The 21309-nt window shown below is 38.7% G+C and overlaps 1 protein-coding gene across 20 annotated transcripts in view; it reads right to left on the reverse strand.

The window, feature by feature from the left end:
- DLG2 (discs large MAGUK scaffold protein 2) overlaps positions 1–21309 on the reverse strand; it is a 1981735-nt gene that overhangs the window by 347357 nt on the left and 1613069 nt on the right. For all 20 annotated transcript variants that reach the window (XM_041730223.1, XM_041730222.1, XM_041730221.1 and 17 more), the window contains one exon: positions 12472–12628. In XM_041730223.1, the coding sequence (XP_041586157.1) occupies positions 12472–12628 (157 nt within the window). The remainder of the gene's footprint in view (positions 1–12471; positions 12629–21309) is intronic.

The following is a 21309-nucleotide window of genomic DNA, read 5'->3' on the forward strand; positions in this document are numbered from 1 at the left end:
CTATTGTACCTTCACCTCAACAATTGCAGCATTGCACTTTTGGCAACATTTATTCCAAGCCATCTATCTCGGAATACAGTTAGTTAAACACTTAAAAATCCATCAAGGATGAATTTTGGAGTTAGCAAGATCAGCTGGGGTGCTCTTTTTGAGGTTTCTGAGGAATGAAAAAACTAAAATTGCTTGCTGACACAGAAAAGAATCTCTTTGTAGGGGTATTGCTTCTACATGCTCTGCTCCACGTTTTTCATAACAAAGCATTGAAACAAATAATAACAGAAGCATTTTTATCTTTTCCTCTGCAGGAAGAATGCCTGAGGAGGCAACTGCACTAGTTAATGTGATTGCATGCTGAATGTCCTAAATTATCCTCCACCAACACCTCAAGAATATGGTTCAATTATTGGATAAGAGTTTCTACAACAAATGCTGGAGAAATAGAATACATAAAGGGGAAATTTAAAAAGATCACTCACATTACATGTATAGAATGCAGCCTATGGTATGATTTCTTTATCTTTCAGCTTCCTAGCTACCTTAGTTCCGTAGTTTTGGCGGGAAGCAGAAAGTGGAGGCTAATAAAGCCCTACAATGGAGCTTTTGGATATTCCACCTTCTGGTTGCCATGTTTAAATGATGCATGAACAGTAGATGGCGCCCATAATCTTACACAGTAAAAGGCTAGTTGATTTTCTTCACAGACAAGAACAGCTACCTTGTTCTGAAAAGAGTCAAGTATGGGAATTAGAAAAATATCTACTCCCACATTTCCTACTATTGTTGTCTTGTGAAGTGCTCCTTACATGAGGGTTTAGTGGTCAAATACCTTGGGGAAAAGAATGACTCTGAGGAGACTCCCAATGTACACTAATGAGATGTTTTTGAAAATTCTTCAGTGAAGAAACCTGGTCCCAAGGAACCCTTTCTCTCAATAGCACCCTAATACAATCCTTCTCTTCTAGTGTCCTGGAAAATACTCTTTGGGAAGTGCTCATCAAGTTCAAGCCCTGTTCCAAAGAAAGAATAACTCAAACTCTATAAAAGAGGCCTTTTTTGACATGGTTATCTGACACTTTTTTAAAAAAACTAGACATATTCTAAACACAAAGTTGTTAGTAGTTATAGCAGCACTGACTGAGTACTTACAATATGATATGCTGATTTGAAATGTTTGGTCTCCTTTCCTCAGTATGCCATCTATATCTATACTATATCTACATCTATACTTATAACCATATCTGTAGTTCACATATAATAGATATGTTGATACATTTGCCTTCAGGCTGTGAATACTTTAAGGACAGGATATTTATATCATTCTTTGAGATCTCAAATCCTAGTATAAAATCTGTCACATAGTAAGTCATTAATAAAATAAATTATCTCTAAAGTTTGTATAGACTGTGTGGGAGAATAATTCTAGAAAGCAGGAAGGGACATTCTGCCCCTGATTACAAAGTTAATTATCTCTTTTTCAAGTCTCTTTTCAATGAAGACCACCTGACACAGAAAAGTGGACAGCTCTTCTCCATGGGGATTCTAGTTCTTTCTGAACTTGCTACATTACTGTTAGCATAAGTTATTTACAAAATAATCTTACATGATGTAGTAACATAATTTGTATTTAGCTTGTGATTGCTATTTAGAGTTTTTGTTCTTGTTTTTTCCAGAAAGATGTAGCTTGTCTTTTATAACTAGTGTAAGCTGTAGATGCAAAATATCATATCCTCCATATTCCATTGTTAATAATTGTGTTCTGCTGTTTTCTTTCCATATTGTAATGTCTCAGCTTCTTGAGCCTGTTTAATCTTTTCTTTTAATATTAACCAATGAAATTCCAATACTGAACCTTGAAACTAGCCAATTACTAGCCACAGTTTAAATAGCTTTTTGCAAACTAAAAAAGAGAAATGTTGCCTCTTCCTTTTTGATTGCAAAAAGCAGACAATATTGTTATCATTGAACTGTCTTTGCAAGTGATATATATAAGAAAGGATATGAGGGAGGGAAAAGATGGTGGAAGAGTAGGGGTTCTCAACTCACCTGGCCCCACAAACTTACCTAGATAACTTTCAAAACTTCCTGAACACCTACGAATTCTATCTGAGATTTAAAGAGAGAACAGCTAGAATGCTTCAGAGAAAAGTTTTTGCTTCTAACAAGGTAGGAAGGTGAGAAAAAAAAAGTGGGGGAGGGGTCCCTCGAAGAGCCGGGCTAGCGCCTGGCCCGAGAGCCTCTGGGACAGGAAAGCCCAGTCCTGGAGAAGCGGGAACTTTTAAAATCCACATCGGATTCTTTCCATATGGAAAAGTGCTAGCAGGGAAACCGGGCAGGATCCCAGGAGGGGCAGTGAGGCCTCAAGATTCCTGGAGTCACTATAAGAGGAGGGGTGCCCGGGGGAAAGTGCACTGCAAACCGCGGTCCCATCTCAGTAAAGGGCTGGAGCGCAAAGCCCTCAAGGCATTTGGGAGAAGCCAGTCGGTTAAGCTACAGATGGAGGGGTCTGTACCCCATTCTCTTTGGGAAATGCAGCTCTGGGATTATGGGTCCAGCAGTATAGGCCCCAGATCCCAGGGCGCCAACCAGACACAGCCCATGATCCTGCACTTCCCCCGGGACAGGTGGAGGCGGGGAGGGCACAGGACAGCAAGGACTCTCCTGATGCCGGTCGCCCGGAAGCTGCAGATCAGCGTCCCCTGCCACCCTGGGAGCATCTAGGCCAGTGCGGACTGACTGTGGTAGTTACTGTGGGGAGCTGACTCCAGAGCTGGAGAGCTGGCTGCCACCAGTGTGATTGCTCCTTCTTGTGTCACCCTGTGCCTGAGATGGGCAGAGGGCCACCAGGGAACAGAGGCCTCAGGAGGTCAACAGCTCCCACTGCGCCTAGCACCCGGTGGGGGGCAGAGCATCTCCACCAGGTACACACATCTGAGAGTCAGCACAGCAGGCCCCTTCCCCAGAAGATCAGCTGGAAGGACAAGGGAAGAGCAAGTTCTTGACCAAGCAGCACTGGAAAGCTCCAGGACTGAGGGAAAATAGTATAGAAAACTAGCAGGTCCTTTTTTTTTTTTTTCTCTCTTTCCATTATGACTCGTTTCTTTTTTCCATTATGACTCGTTTTTATATCAGACTAAAAATTTCCAATACTTTTTCTCTTTTCCCACCTTAACTATAATATTTTACCAGCTCATTTTAACTTTCATAGTTAAAAATGGTAGATATACAAGATATGCTTTCTTAAAAGTTTTGCCTTGTTTTGTTTTACTTAATACCTTCTAAAACACGACCAACAGGGATCCCTGGGTGGCGCAGCGGTTTGGCGCCTGCCTTTGGCCCAGGGCGCGATCCTGGAGACCCGGGATCGAATCCCACATCAGGCTCCCGGCGCATGGAGCCTGCTTCTCCCTCCGCCTGTGTCTCTGCCTCTCTCTTTCTCTCTGTATGACTATCATAAATAAATAAAATTTAAAAAAAATTAAAAAAAAAATAAAACACGACCAACATACACCCAGAACCAAGTGGAATACCATGTTGGTTCATTCTGTGAGATTATATTCTCTCTTCATTCCCATTCTGCTCCCCTCTTTTATCTTGTTTATGTTTTGGTGGCCAATGTGGGGGCTTTATATAAGTATTGCTGGTTTATATAAATTTGGGATTGAGCATCATCTAACATACAGAACAAAATATACTCAGAATCAAAAGGATCACCCACCCTCTAGGACCCCTCAGGTAGACTACATTGTCTCTCCACTACCACTTCCTCATCACCACCATCCACCTCACCTTTTTCTCTTTTTCCCTTTATCTTTACTTCTTTTTTTCTTTTTCCTTTTTTTCTTCTTTGTTTTTGGCTTTTTATTTTTACACCTTTGTTCTAAAATTTGTCTTTCACTTCAGTGGTGCTTTTGTCTTGTTCTATTCTTTTTCTTTTATTTTCTGGTCTCTGACCTCTTCAGAATCATCTAGGCTGTATTTTACTTAGGTCGTGGTTGATATTTTTGACTCAGTCTACTCATACAGCCACTGTGCACTGGACAAAATGACTAGAAGGAAGAATTCACCACAAAATAAATAACTGGAAACAGTACTCTCCGCTATAGAGTTATAGAATTTGGATTTCAATATGATGTCAGAAATTCAATTCAGAAATACAATTATAAAGCTACTGGTGGCTGTGGAAAAAAGCATAAAGAACTCTAGAGACTTCATGACTGCAGAATTGAGATCTAATCAAGCCAAAATTCAAAATAAATTAAATGAAATGCAATCCAAATTGGATGTCCTAACTTCTAGAGTTAATGAGGTGGAAGAGAGAGTGAGTGACATAGAAAACAAGTTGATGAAAAGGAAGGAAGCTGAGGAAAAAAGAGAAAACAATTAACAGCCCAAGAGGAAAGGCTTAGGGAAATAAATGATAGGTTTAGAAGAAAGAATATACATATAGTTGGGATTACAGAAGAAGCTGAGAGACAGAGGACCACAAAGTATATTTGAATAAATAATTGCTGAGAAATTCCCAAATCTGGGGAAGAAAACAGGCATTCAGGTCCAAGAGATAGAGACACCCCCCAAAAATCAATAAAAACCATTCAACAACTTGACATTTAATAGTGAAACTTGTAAATTTCAAAGATAAAGAGAAAATTCTTAAAGCAGCGTGAGACAAGAGATTTTTAATTTATATGGGGAGAAATATCAGATTAACAGCAGACCTCTCCACAGAAACTTGGCAGGCCAGAAAGGGCTGGCATGAAATATACAGGGTGCTAAATGAGAAGGACATGTAGCCAAGAATACTTTATCCAGCAAGGTTCTCATTCAGAATAGAAGGAGAGATAAAGAGCTTCCAGAATAGGCAGGAACTGAAAGAATATATGACCACCAAACCAGCTCTGCAAGAGATATTAAGGAGGACCCTGTAAAAGAAAGAGGAAGCCCAAAGAAACAATCCACAAAAGCAGGGACTGAATAGGTAATATAATGACGCTAAATTCATATCTTTCAATAGTTACTCTGAACATGAATGGGCTAAATGATCCCATCAAAAGACATAGAGTATCAGACTGGGTAAAAAAGCAAGACCCATCTATATGCGGTCTACAAGAGACTCATTTAGACCTAGGGACACTTCCAGCCTGAAAATTAAGGGGTGGAGAGCCATTTACCTTTCAAATGGTCCTCAAAAGAAAGCTGAGTAGCAATCCTCATATCAGATAAATTAAAGTTTATACAAATACTGTAGTAACAGATGAAGAGGGACACTATATCATATTTAAAGGGTCTATCCAACCAGAGGACCTAACAATCATGAATATTTATGCCCCTAATGTGGAAGCTGCCAAGTATAGCAATCAATTAATAACCAAAGTAAAGAGATGCTTAGATAAGAATACACTAATAGTAGAGACTTCAACATGGCACTTTCTGCAATTGACAGATCTTCTAAGCAGAACATCACCAAAGACACAAGGGCCTTAAATGATACGTGGGACCAAATAGATTTCACAGATATATACAGAACTTTTTTTTTCTTTTTAAGATTTATTTATTTATTCATGAGAGACACAGACTGAGAGAGAGAGAGTCAGAGACACAGGCAGAGGGAGAAGCAGGCTCCTCACTGGGAGCCCTATGTGGGACTCGATTCTGGATCCAGGATCACGACCTGAGCCAAAGGCAGGTACCCAACCACTGAGTCACCCAGCTGTCCCTATACAGAACTTTCCATCCAAATGCAAGTGAATACACATTCTTCTCAAGTGCACATGGAACTTTCTCCAGAATAGACCACATTCTGGGTCACAAATCAGGTCTCAACTGATACCAAAAGATTGGGATTATCCCCTGCATATTTTCAGAACACAATGCCTTGAAACTAGAACTCAATCACAAGAAGAAATTCGGAAGAAACTCAAACTCATGGAGGTTAAAGAGCATCCTACTAAAAGATGAGTGGGTCAACCAGGAAATTAGAGAAGAATCAAAAAGATTCATGGAAACTAATGAAAATGAAGATACAGCTGTTCAAAATCTTTGGGATACAGCAAAAGCAGTCATAAGAGGGAAATACATCACAATAAAAGCCTCCCTCAAAAAATGGAAAAAACTCAAATACACAAGCTAACCTCTTACCTAAAGGAATTGGAGGAAGAACAGCAAGTAAAAACTACACCAAGCAGAAGAAGAGAGATAATAAAGATTCGAGCAGAACTCAATGAAATAGAGACCAGAAGAACTGTAAAACAGATCAATAAAACCAAGAGTTGGTTCTTTGAAAGAATTAATAAGAGAGATAAATCCCTAGCCAGCCTTAATAAAAAGAAAAGAGCAAATACTCAAATTAATAAAATCATGAATGGAAGAGGAAAGATCACAACCAATACCAAGGAAATATAAACAATTTTTAAAAAGTATTATGAGCAGCTATATGCATACAAATTAGGCAATCTAGAAGAAATGGATGCATTTCTGGAAAACTACAAATTACCAAAACTGGAACAGGAAGAAATAGAAAACCTGAGCAGGCTATTGAAACAGTGAGGAAATTGAAGCAGTCATCAAAAACCTCCCAAGACACAAAAGGCCAGGGCCAGATGGCTTCCCAGGGGAATTCTATCAAACGGTTAAAGAAGAAATAATACCTATCCTACTCAAGCTGTTCTGAAGGATAGAAAGGGAAGGAATACTTCCAAACTCGTTTTATGAGACCAGCATCACCTTAATTCCAAAACCAGACAAACACCCCACCAAAAAAGAGAATAATAGACCAATATCCCTGATGAACACGGACGCAAAAATTCTCACCAAGATACTAGCCAATAGGATCCAACAGTTCATTAATAAGATTATTCCCCATGACCAAGTGGGATTTATCCCCGGGATGCAGGGGGGTTCAGCACTCATGAAACAATCAATGTGATAGATCACATCAACGTGAGAAAAAACAAGAAACATATGATCCTCTCAATAGATGCAGAGAAAGTATTTGACCAAATACAACATCCATTCCTGATTAAAACTCTTCAAAGTGTAGGGATAGAGAAACATTCCTCAATATCTTAAAAGCCATTTATGAAAAGCCTACAGTAAATATCATTCTCAATGGGGAAACACTGGGAGCCTTTCCCCTAAGATCAGGAACACGACAGGGATGTCCACTCACCATTGTTATTCAACGTAGTCCTAGAAGTCCTAGTGTCCGCAGTCAGACAACAAAAAGAAAAGGCATTAATTGGCAAAGAAGAAGTCAAATTCTCCCTCTTTGCAGATGACATGATACCATATATAGAAAACCCAAAAGACCCCATCTCAAGATTGCTAGAACTCATACAGGAATTCAGCAATGTGGGAGGACACAAAAACAATGCACAGAAATCAGTGGCATTTCTATATACTAACAATGAGACTGAAGAAAGAAAAATTAAGAAATCAATCCTATTTAAAATTGCACCCAAAACATAAGATACCTAGGAATAAACCTAAGCAAAGAAGTAAAGGATATATACTCTAAAAACTACAGAACACTTCTGAAAGAAATTGAGGAAGACACAAAGAGATGGAAAAACATTCCATGCACATGGACTGGAAGAATAAATATTGTGAAAATATTTATGCTACCCAGGGCAATTTACACATTCCCTATCAATCCCTATCAAAATACCATGGACTTTCTTCAGAGAGTTGGAACAAATCATCTTAAGATTTGTATGGGATCAGAAAAGACCCCAAATAGCCAGGGGAATGTTGAAAAAGAAAACCAATGCCGGGGTATCACAATGCTGGATTTCAAGCTGTATTACAAATCTGTGATCATCAAGACAGTTTGGTACTGGCACAAAAACAGACACATTGATCAATGTAACAGAATAGAGAACCCAGAAATGGGCACTTGACTCTATGGTCAACTAATATTTGACAAAGCAGGAAAGAATATCCACTGGTAAAAGGACAGTCTCTTCAGTAAATGGTGCTGGGAAAATTGGACAGCCACATGCAGAAGAATGAAACTAGACCATTCTTTTACACCATACATAAAGATAAACTCAAAATAGTTGAAAGATCTAAAAGTGAGACAAGAATCCATCAAAATCCTAGAGGAGAACATAGTCAACAACCTTTTTGAACTTGGCTACAATAACTTCTTGCAAGATACACCTATGAAGGCAGAGGAAACAAAAGCAAAAATGAACTATTGGGAGTTAATCAGGATGAAAAGCTTCTGCAAAGGAAACAGTCAACAAAACTAAAAGACAACCTACAGAATGGGAGAAGATATTTGCAAATGACCTATCAGATAAAGGGCTAGTATCCAAGATCTATAAAGAACTTATTAAACTCAACACCCAAGAAACAAAAAATCCAATCATGAAATGAACAGAAGACATGAACAGAAATTTCACCAAAGACATACACATGGCCAACAAGCACATGAGAAAATGCTCTGCATCACTTGCTATCAGAAAAATACAAATCAAAACCACAATGAGATACCATCTCACACCAGTGAGAATGGGGAAAATTAACAAGACAGGAAACAACTGTTGGCGAGGATGTGGAGAAGGGGATCCCTCTTGCGCTGTTGGTGGGAATACAAACTGGTGTAACCTTCTGGAAAATAGTGTGGAGATTTCTCAAAGAGTTAAAAATAGAGCTACCCTATGACCCAACAATTGCACTACTGGGTATTTACCCCAAAGATACAGATGAAGTGGGGACACCTGCACCCCAATGTTTATAGCAGTAATGTCCACAATAGCCAAACTGTGGAAGGAGCCATGATGTCCATCGACTGATGAATGGATAAAGAAGATGTGGTATTACATACAATGGAATATTACTCAGCCATCAGAAAGGATGAATATCCGGCATTTGCTTTCACATGGATGGAACTGGAGGGTATTATGCTGAATTAAGTAAGTCAGTTGGAGAAGGACAGTAATCATATGGTTTCACTCAATTGGGGAATATAAGAAATAGTGAAAGGGATTATAAGGAAAAGGAGGGGAACTGAGTGGGAAAAATTAGAGAGGGAGACAAACCATGAGAGACTCCTAACTCTGGGAAATGACCAAAGGGTTGTAGAAAGAGAGGTGGGCAGGAGGATGGGGTAACTGGGTGATGGGCACTGAGGGGGGCACTTGATGGGATGAGAACTGGGTGTTATACTATATGTTGGCAAATCAAAATTCAATAAAAGAAATGACAAAAAAAAAGAAAGGACATGATATCTGAATGTCAGAGACTGTTGTAATAGTCTATGAATTATAGTCTCCAAGAAGACTATAATTCTGATTGGTTGCCTTCTTTTGCTATGTGGTTCTGCTGGTATTATTTAAATGGACACATCTACTTTTGAAAACCAAAATACTTATGAACTTTCTTTGCTGAGTAATAATATTATTTGTTCATCCCTATGTCTACCATATGCCGAGAAGTTGAAATAAATAAAACCTATACATTTCTCATTTAAACAAAGTCTAAAGTCATCTCTGTGACTCATTATCTTTACACTTAAAATGAACATAATACGAGGGTGGCTGGCTGGCTCAATCTGTAGAGCAAGGGACGCTCGATATTGGGGTTGTGAGTTCAAGCCCCAAGATTGGTGTAGAGCTTACTTTAAAAATGAGCATAACAAGGCACAGGGCGGTTTCAAGATTAAATTGGTCATAATAGTGACTGACTCAAAAATAACATGGGAGTATTAGCTCTTTATAGTTTGTGTGCTCCTGAGTGTAGTGCTCACACAGAGCAGTACTCAATGGGATAAGAAAATGTGGAATGAGATCATTGACAGGTTTTGAAGGGAGACTGTGCTTGAAGAGAAAGAACAGATTTGGGGTCAGGGAACTTGATTTTGAGTTCAACATCATAGTCAGTAGCTGTAGAGCTTTGGACAAATCATTCAGCCTTTCTGAATCCCCTTTTCCTCATATAAGAAAGTGAGAGTAATAATAACTCAATCCTGACACTTAGAATTAACACACATGAAAGTGCTTTGTGTGTGGGAAAGTGCTATGCCAGTGTGAATGCAGACTTCGCCAGTGGCGAAGTAACAGTGGGATCCCTGGGCTACAGATTTTGAGTCAGGATGATGACAATATATAAGTATGTTCATCTTAGAGTTTTAGAGTCCATCTGGGAGGCTACAGTGACTTTGTAGAGCATCACCACATTTATTCAACACTTTTTCATTCAACAAACATTGCTTGGGAGACTGCTATGTGCCAGTCACTAGGCTAAATGTCGAGGACACAAAACCATGTAAGATGGAGAATTTGCTTTCAGGGAGCTTTTGTCACTTAGAAAAGAAATGCCAATAAAAAGAAGTTATATCTTATACAGATGGTCCCGGAGTTAATGACAGTTTGACTTAACAAATTTTCAACTCTGTGATGGTACAAAAGCAATACATATTCACTAGAAACTGTACCTCAACTTCTGAATTTTGATCTTTTCCCCAGCTAGCAATATGGCATACACCCTCTTGTGATACTGGGCCATGAGTGGCAGTTCCCACTCAGCCATGCCATCATGAGGATAAACAACTGATACACTTACAACCATTCTGAACTCATATAACCATTTTGTTTTCATTTTCAGTACAGTACCAGTAAATTATATGAAATATTCAACAATTATAAAATATAAAATAGGCTTTTTAAAGGTAATTTTGCCCTAAAGTAGGCCAATTTAAGTGTTCTGAGCATGTTTAAGAAATGCATTTTTGACTATAATATTTCCAAGTTGTAATGGGTTTTTCAGGATACAACCTCATCATAAGTCAAGGAAGATATATATAGGGTACCTGTGGGTGGCTCGCTGTTTGAGTGTCTCTGCCTTTGGCTCAGGTTATGATCCTGGGGTCTTGGGATCAAGTCCTGCATCAGGCTCTCTGCAGGGAGCCTCGTTCTCCCTCTGCCTATGTCTCTGCCTCTCTCTATCTCTCCCATGAATAAATGAATAAAATCTTTAAAAAAGGAAGATTGACCTATCATCTATGTATCTATCTATCTATCTATCTATCTATCTATCTATCTATCTATCTATTATCTATCTATCTATCTATCTATCATCTATCTATCTATCTATCTATCTATCTATCTATCTATCTATCTATCTATCGATATTAAGTGTAGAGACAGTATGCAGAGGGGAGTAGTTAAAGGGGTGATATTCAGCTCTTGAATGACAGAACAAAGTCTTGCCATTGGGACCTGATCCTATTTCTCCCATACTCAATCTGTCCAGACATCTGCTAGCTAATGAGTAAGTAGAGGACTTAATGTATGAGAGTACTACCAGAATATATAAGATAAGGCCATCCATTCAGAACATTGGATACTTTGCTCAGGTCAATTGACTATATTACACGGGTAATATGTGTGTGAGGGGAAGGTAGGGATGGCATGATGGCTAACAAAGATAAGGTCCCTTGGAAAATTCTAGTTATAAATCACAGCTATATAACAAAGACAAGTTTTTCTAAGTACATAATGAAGACCACAAACTAAGTGCTTCATTGAGTTATGAACCATAAACTCAGCCATAAGAACTAGGCTCCTTTGATCATTTCCCATTATTTGCAAGATTACCAAAATCCCAGTACGGTCATGAACATCCACAATGTTTTTAACTACCTGTCACAGAGTTTATTCCAGAAAGATAGCTTGATCTAGTGAAAAGAAGCAGTCAATAAATATTTCAATAAAAGAAAGAAGAAAGAAGGAAGGAAGACAGATGGAAGGGAGGAAGGAGGGAAAAGAGGGCAGGTGTCACAGGCATTAAAACTGAACATTTACGGGGGCCTGGCTGGCTCAGTCAAGTAAAGCATGTGACTCTTGATCTCTGGGTTGTAAGTTTGAGCCCACGTTGGGTATAGAGATTACTTAAAAATAACATGTTAAAAAAAACAAAACAACTGAATATTTAAATCCCAGCTCTTACTCTCTCTAGTTCGGTAAAACACTGACTTAACCTCTCTGTACCTTATTTTCTTCATCCAAACATGGGGAAATAACTTTCAGGGTGATGGTGAGAATTAAAAATTACTTTTATAAAATGTTTGGTTAAAAATAAGTGTTTAATAAATTGTTGCTAGAAGTGAGTAACAAGCACCAAGCACTTCAATATCATTTAAACCGCCACATGTACTGGAAGCCATAATGCTCTTATCCATTTTTCCCTTTTTTTTTTTTTTTTAAAGATTTTAGTTACTTATTCATGAGAGACACACAGAGATGCAAAGACACAGGCAGAGGAAGAAGCAGCCTCCCCACAGGGAACCCAGTGTGGGGCCCTATCCCGGGACCCCAGGATCACGCCTTGAGCCAAAGGCAGACGCTCAACCACTGAGCCACCCAGGCATCCTTCATTTTTCCTTTTTAATTAACGTGCTTCTGGAGTCATACTTGAAAGTTACTTTTTCTCAAGTGGTATCAGGACTGAAGATTAAGAAGAAATACTCACGGACAGGATCTGGTCTCCTCTCTGGAGCTCCCCACTCAGGTCTGCTGGTCCACCAGCCAGAATGAAGGATACAAAAATACCTTCTCCATCTTCCCCGCCCACAATGTTGAAACCCAGGCCAGTGGAGCCTTTGTGCAGGACCACCTTGCGGGGCTCCCTGGAGAAACAAGTAGAAAACAGAGCTCAGAGGGTGACCCACTCAAAATTTAGGTTGCTTTTACTTTTTATTGAGATATATGATACCAGCAATTCACTACCTATAAAATGGCTTCCCAATGTAAGATACATTAGCACCTTAAGAAAAATGTTAGTATCAGGGCAGATACTGCAGTTTCTCACAATAACAAATATCAAAATACCATGCAAAGTCATTCCTTAATTCCAAAACATTTTCTTACACTGGACTTACTTCCATTTTTCCTTTGTTTAAAACATCTGTTTTTGTATTTTTAAAAAACTGAAACATAATTGACATATAACATTATTTAACTTCAGGTGTATAATGTAATGATTTGATATTTGTACATACTGTGAAATGATCATCAGAATGAGTCCAGTAAACATCCTCCACCACACATAGTTACATTTCTTTTTCTTGTGATGAGAACTTTTACTTTTAGCAACATTCAAATGTATAATGCAGTATTATGCACCATGTTGTATACCATGCTCCCAGGATTTATTTATTTTAAAATTAGGAGGTTGTACCTTTGAACCACCTTCACCTATTTCACTCTCCCCACCCATTCGCTCTTCTATGGAGCACCACAGTAGTGCTCAGGAGGATGAGTGTATCTAAAAAAGAGAGGAGAATCTGGGGGACACCAAGACTAGACTGAATAGGCCAGATCATGAAATATCTTACATATTCGTTTGACTGTTAATTAAAATGTACTCTGTAGGCAGTGGAGAATCACTGGAGTTTTTGAGGCATTGAGAATATTTAAATCCATTTTAGAAGCATTAACAAATGGTCATATGTAGGATTGCTAGAGAGGAGAGTGCAGTTATGATGGGAGATAGGAAAATTGGTTAGGATGTTGACTAAATAATCCAGTTTTGAGAAAGTAACAGCATGAACAAGAGTGACAACAGTGATAATGAAAAGAAAGGGAAAAATAAGGGAGGAAATTTGACAGGGGAAACAGTGGATCCAGAAACTGACTCAGGCAGAAGAGGAGAAAGGAAAGAATATCTACGTAATTGGCAAAAGGACAAGGGAACCGGAATCCAGGATCCTGAAGATGAGTACGATTTTGACACGCTCCATTCCAGGTCATGGTGTGTTATCCATGTGATGTTTGGAAACAGTTGGAGACAAAAGGTTAGGAATATGGATCCACAGAAAGGACTGCAAATGCAGATTTCAGGCTCATCAGTAAAAGGATGAGAGATCAAATCTTGAGCTATTAACTGAGTTTGTGTAGAGGTTAGATACCAATGGAATATAGAATTTTAAGAGACCTTAGAAGCCATCTAGTTCTTATTTTCTCATTAGTAGTTTTAAAAAATGTATTCTGTAAGCCTTGGGTTTGACCAAGGCACCTTTTGTATCACCCACCCTCCTCTCAGAAGTATCCCAGTTCCACTCATTAAAGTTTCTTTTATACTTTCCTGCACTTAAGGATGTAAGAATGGCAAGGAGCCATTTTACATTGGCTATTTTTACACTGATGACTACACAGAGTCTATTATTTGTTATCACATTCCCATGCACAAGCAACACATTATGTATCTATATTTAGCCTAATTTTGAGGAAGGGCATAAGGTGCACATACACCTTGGACTATAATATATTACAACACAATGCATTAAGTCAGAGGTAACTTGACATAGAGTTAATTTATTTTACTGCACATTTACTTTGTAAGCACTACTATACCAGTCATCGTTCCAAGAACTCAGAAAGTTTATAGGCAAAGCAAACACCCCTGCCCTGTTTAACCAAATACCTGGGTGCTCTGTGGCCCAGTCAGGATGACATATAGAATTAACTAAACATCAAAAAGATTGAGTTCCCTGTTTCCTCACTGGGTGCCAGTTGGGAATCTCTCTCAGGTTCTAGAGGCTACTTATATGCCTTACAATGTGGCTACCTCTATTTTCAAGTTGGCAATGATACACTGAATTCTTTTCTTATTTAGAATTTCTGTGGTTTACTCTTCTACAAATAGCCAGATTTAACCTTTTGCTTCTCAATGGCTTGTGAGAAGGTTAGGCCCAGTCAGATAATCTTCTTAACCTAAGATCAAATAATTTGTAACCTTAAGAACATTTGCAAATTCTTTTTTTCCATTATTATTATTATTATTATTTTTAAAGATTTTATTTATTTATTCATGAGAGACTCAGAGAGAGAGGCAGAGGGAGAAGCAGGCTCCCTGTGGGGATCCTGGGTCGATCCTAGGACCCACGATCATGCCCTGAGCTGAAGGCAGATGCTCAACTGCTGAGCCATCCTGGCATCCCTACATGTAAGGTAATTTAACTGTGAGAGTAATATAACAAGGTAGAAATCATGGGGCTATCTTAGAATTTTGCCTACCATTGGTGGAGAGACAACAGAGGACAAATCTTGAAGGACCCTGTCTACCATTCTAAAACTTTAAATTTCACTGACAGAAATGGGAAGCCACTGAGAAGAAGATTACTTGACTTAATTTATGTTTCTAAATGGTTACTCTGGTATAAAATAGATTCAAGGGGCAAAATTTGAAAAAGTGAGATCAGTTATGTGGCTAATTGCTATATGTAGGCAGAACAGTGGCTTGGCTGAGAGTGGTATTAAAGGAAGTGGTAGGTAGTGGGTTTATTTCCAATCAGTTTTCTCTCTCTGTCCAGACTAATTTCTCTTTTTCTCTTTTCAGATTCAGTGATTCTTTCTTCTGTCACATTTATTCGGTTCTGGAGCCCATTCAATGAGTTTTTTACTTTGGGTTTTGTATTATTCAGCTTTAACATTCCATTTGAGTCTTCTTTATATCCTCTTCCTTTGCTGAGATTTTCATGTCTTTTCCCATTTATTTAAGTGCATGTATAATCACTTGCTGAAGCATGATGAGTATTTTAGAATTCTTGTCAAGTAATTCTAACACCTGTGTTATCTCAGTGTTGGTTTCTATTGGTTATATTTTCTCATTCAAGTTGAAAATTTCCAGATTCTTGGTATGAGAAGTGATTTTATTTTATTATATACTGGACATTGTGTATACAGTGTAAAATGCTATATCCTACTTAATTGAGTTTTTTGCAGGTTGTAGATCAGTTTAGGCATAGCTTGCAGATCCAAGTGAGATGGATATTCAGCTCCCTACTTGTCCCTGGTGATGCCAGCAAGGAAAGTGGGGTACTAACTAGTATTCTACTCACTCTACTTTATTGCCACGTAGTAGGGGTAGAAGCTCAGCTCCCTGTGGGTTTGCTGACACCAATGGGAGAGTGAAAATGGGGTGCTGACTAGCGCTACCTTGAACCATTTTGTTCTGCCACCTTGCCTCTAAGTGGAGCTAGAAGTTCAGCTCCTCCCTTGACCCTGCTGATGCTTTCTTAAGGGGAAAGAGGTCTGCCAACTAGCACTGCTTCCCTCTTCCTTCTCCTACGTCATTGCCATTGGCTGGAAGTAGCAGTTCAGCTCCTGGCTGGTCCCCACCAATAACAGGAGTAGGGAAATGGAATGCTAAATAGCACCACCTCACTCCAGTTTGTTGCTGCTAGGTGAAGGTTCAAGTTCAGGTCCCCACTGGAGAGTGAAGTGTCAACTAGCACCATCTCATGCCACCTTGTTCTGCCACTTTGCTGCTGGATAGGGGTGAAAGTTCAGCTCTTATTTGGCCTACTGAAATCAGCCCAGTGGAAGAAATCCAGGGCCATCTTATAAACTGCCTCTCCTGGTTTCCTTTGGTGGGGCCAGAAGTCCAGCTATCTACACACAGTCCAATGGCACTGCAGTGAGGGACCAATTTTTTCTCTGATGGTTGGCCAGAGTTTGGAACAGTATTATAAAAAGGTTCCCTGTTATATTAGTCTACACTTTTGCCAATCCTTAGGTTACAGGTTGTAGGCTTTGCTTGAGGCTTTTTTAGTCTGACCCTGTTGATGGAGGTGCCAGGGTATAGGTGTCTCCAGTGCTCCATCTAGGATACACAAGAAGTAGAAAGAAAATTTAGGGAACTCACCACAGTGTCATTCCTCTCTGAGTCAGTCTGACTTATTTTCAATTCATATAGTCTTTCCATGTTTATTATGTGTAAAGTTGTGTATGTGTGTGTGTATTTGTGTGTGATAAGAGGAAAGATTAGAGATAATGGGGATATTCTATTTTTAGGCTGCAACTAGAAGCCCAGGTTCTGGATACATTTTGAAGGTAGGGGCCAACAGGATTTTGATAAAAAGTTATTGTAGAAATATCCCTCTTTCCTCAATCTCTTTTTAAAATTTTTTATTTATTAATGAGAGACACACAATGAGGGTCAGAGACATAGGCAGAGAGAGAGAAGCAGGCTCCTTGCAGGGAAGCCTGATGTAGGACTCGATCCCAGGACCTCGGGATCATGATGTTCAACCGCTGAGCCACCCATGTGCCCCCCTCTTTCCTCAGTCTAAAACATACACTCTTAGTAGGTCCAATGACATTTAAGCTGTACATGGTAAACATAGATGGAAGGAAGGGGCTACTAAGAGTCTAATGCTTATCTATGTACTTGATGGTTTTTGTGCATCATTCCTCAAGACAATCCAATGAAGGATGCACGAGATGTCTGAAACTCTTTTGAAACTGATCCCAAAAGAAAGTTAAATGAATGCTTGGATAGATGGATAGGAATTTTATAGAGCATATACAGTAATATTTTAAAACTGCAGTCTAGATGACAGGTGACTAAGCATTTTGAAAGAATTCTTTACATGTTTTTTATGCTTGAAAAGTTTTTATTACAATATATTGAGAAAAATTAACAACCTTATGAACAAATTATTATGACAACTTTTTCAATTAGTGAAATGAGATTGCTTATTCAAGTATTTACTGAGTTTAGTAAGTAGAAAAGGCAAGATTAAGACACAGGTTTTCTGGGATGCCTGGGTGGCTTTGTGGTTTAGTGCCTGCCTAGGCCCAGAGCATGATCCTGGAGTCCCCAGATCAAGTCCCATATCGGGCTCCCTGCATGGAGCCTGCTTTTCTCTCTGCCTGTGTCTCTGCCTCTCTCTCTCTCTCTCTCTGTGTGTCTCTCATGAATAAATAAATAAAATCTTAAAAGAAAAAAAGAAACATTTCTGACTCAAAATTCCAGAGTCTAGACTATGATATATTCCAGAGACTGCGAATCAGAAAGCTAAACACTTAATCTGATCCGGTGTTTACAATTTTTTAATTTGTTCATGTTTAAAATTGGGAAAATTTGTATAAAATATAAATTTATGACTATATATGAAAATCAGACATTCTATGAACACTGGCTCTAAACATTGTCTTACAGCAACAGTCGACTAGATGTGGCCCTCTTTAGAAGGGGCATTCATTCTCCGGTTTGCCAGCGTCTACCACCTCTCCCTCAAGGTTCTCAGACAAAAAAGTTGTATGTGGTATGACATTTGCACGTCTTGCAAAGCTAAGAGGAGAGTAAAATATTTCTCGTACTTATGGTTTTATCAAAGATGAAAAAAATGCAAGCTTTATGGAGAGAACCTCCCATATTAATAGGAAAATGGGAGAGAACACAATTCCTTTGAAAGTAAGGATTATCCTTACATGTTTAATATGCAAAGTGACTCTTCAGAAAAAAAAAATACAGCTTTAAAAGATCATTATGAAACATCTCTCCCCATTACCATCTGGGGGATTTTTGTTAGTTGACCCCTGAACATAACACACATAATTCTTGAGTGACAATAAATTTTATTTATTTTACCTGGACAAGTCTTTTAAATAAAATTATTTGGAATTTTGTCAACTTCTAAGATTAAAATACCTTTTTAAAAATGGAATTTTATATCACAGTGAGTTATGATGCTTATTTTTTTGATGCTTATTTCAATAATGGAAAGAAAAGACAAAACAAATCTGTAGAGGGTATACAAATAAAATACCTTAAACACACTTTAAATGGTGTACTTTTTCTAATTTAATTTTTTCTTTTTAAAGTTTTTTTTTAAGATTTATCATTTATTCATGAGAGGCACACACACACACACACACACAGAGAGAGAGAGAGAGAGAGAGAGAGAGAGAGAGAGGCAGAGACACAGGCAGAGAGAGAAGCAGGCTCCTTGCAGGGAACCTGACCTCGGACTCAATCCCGGGTCTCCAGGATCAGTTCCTGGGCTGAAGGTGGCGCTAAACCACTGAGCCACCCAGGCTGCCCTTCTTTTTAAAATTTTGTTTTTTAGTAATCTCTATGTCCAATGTGAGGCCTGAACTCATGACCCTGAGATCAAGAGTCTCATGCTTTTCTGAGTCAGCCAGGTACCCCTAATTTGAACTTCTTATGCTTATAACCCATTATGTTAAACTATAGATTTTAAAGTTTTTTCATGTCCTTTTTTTTGTTAGATCAAAATCTTGTGAAGAATTACAGGTTCTATTACACTGATGCTTATATAAGTCAACTTGTCTAAACTAGTTGAGCTTTAGACACACAGCCTATGTTCACACAGGTAGTAAACGCCAGAACCAATCTCTCTCTCTCTCTCTAAAAGTAGGCTCCACACCCAGCATGGAGCCTAAAGCAGGGCTTGAACTCACAACTCTGAGATCAAGACCTGAGCTGAGATCAAGAGTCAGACACTCAACTGAGCCACCCAGATGCCCGTCTCTTCTTTTTAAGACAAATTTTTAAAGAGCAGTTTTATGTTCACAGCAAAACGAGAAGAAGGTACAGAAATTTTTCATATACCTCCTGCCCCTACACATGAATTGACTCCCTCACTATCAAAATCTCCCACCAGAGTAGTAATCTCCCACTTATTATAAATGATGGACCTACATTGACACATCATGTTCTTCAGTAGGTGAATAACTAAGGTAGTACATCCAGACCACGGGATTTTATTCAGCAGTGAAAAGAAATGAAGTATCAAACCATGAAAAGAGATGAAGGAATTTTTTAAAAAAGATTTTATTTATTTGAGAGAGACAGAGGTAGCAACTGAGATGGCACAAGCTGGGAGCCACAAGTGGGACCTCCCCACTAAGCAGGGAGCCTTGTGCCAGGGCTTGATCCCAGGACCCTGGGATCATGACCTGAGCTGAAGGCAGATGCTTAACCAACTGAGCCACCTAGGGGCCCCCTTTTTAAAAAAGATTTTATTTATATATTGACATGGAAGAATCTTAAATGCATATTATTAAGTGAAAGAAGCCAGTCTGGAAAGGCTACATATTGTATGATTTCCCACTTTTTTGACTTTCTGGAAAAGGCGAAACTATGTAGATGGTACAAAAATCAGTGTTGCCAGGGGCTATGTGGACAAGAGCGTGGAAATAAAAGGGTGGAATATAGGGAATTTTAGGGAAGTGAAATTACTCTGTAGAATAATCTAAGGATGGATAGATGTCGTTATACATCTGCCCAAACTCATAGAATGGGCAGCATCAAAAGTGAACCCTAATGTAGATTATGTACACACAACTCTACTGTGGCATTTATCATGTTATGTAGTCATTGCTAATGCATCCTTTTCCCTCAGTAGACTGTGAACTATAAGAACCTAGGCACCAGCACTACCTCAGCAGTAGTAAGATGCCTGACAAGTAGCAGGGACTCAGTTACTGAATGAATGAATGAATGAATGAATGAATGCATGAATGAACTCCCATGGTACTTTAGACCCTCCTTTACCCTCTATTTCATACTATAGTTATGCAAATGTCTTTCCTTTTTGCTAGATTTTAACCAGAGATGGCAAAATCTAAAGCCCACAGGGATAGCACAGGTAACACAAATATGAAGGCTGAGTAGGGATTATAGCAAACTGGGGAATACATTCCACCTAAAGGGCTATTTCTGCTCAACTCTGGACAATTGCTCCAAGCAGAAATACTGACTAGTATTGGAAGATTCTCTGATTTATAAAGACAAGTGAAGAATCTAGATTTTGATGCAAATTTCCAGAATTTTATGTTGGTAATGATAAAAAAATTAGAAGTATGATGCAGGTCAAACCAAACATGTTTCTGTTGTAGCTCCAGCTACAGGTGACCAAGGACATTCTGCACCATCCACAGTTTGATGGCACATTCAATGTCTGCTTCATATTTGTCTCCTCTATGGTGCTTAGTGTGGTACTTGGCTCATGGCAACTCTCTCTAACTTTAAGTCGATTTATATTCCACATTTATCCCCACCTCTGTCCTTCTCTTTTCAAGTTCTCTCATTCTGGAATATATTTTTCTTTTCTTTTGTTTCCTTTTTGTCATATTTTCCCCTTTTATATTAGATGTGTTCAAAGACCACCTTCATTTTAAGCCTCAGCTCTCACTTCTGCATATTTACTGCCTATGCCAATGACTCTAGGTCTGTGAATATAATGCTCTGCATTTCCATGAACTGTTTCATGTGTGAGAGCATTATGGTTTCCAGAGAGATTATAAACTATTGAAGATATGGTGTCATGGCTTATATATTTCTAGGCATCCCCAATATACCTACGCAAGTGCACAGCACAATGAATACCTTACAGATGAATAAATGAGAGCACACCACCAATATATAAAGAACAGTAATACTTTTCATACTGAAGTGATTTGGAGTCTAATTTACTATGTCATTCACAGTCAAGAATTCAGAAGGCCTAGGTGCCCATTAATAGTCATTATCATAGTTCATTATATATAGTCAGTG

Source organism: Vulpes lagopus, chromosome 15, assembly GCF_018345385.1.
Source record: "Vulpes lagopus strain Blue_001 chromosome 15, ASM1834538v1, whole genome shotgun sequence".
Taxonomy (NCBI): domain Eukaryota; kingdom Metazoa; phylum Chordata; class Mammalia; order Carnivora; family Canidae; genus Vulpes; species Vulpes lagopus.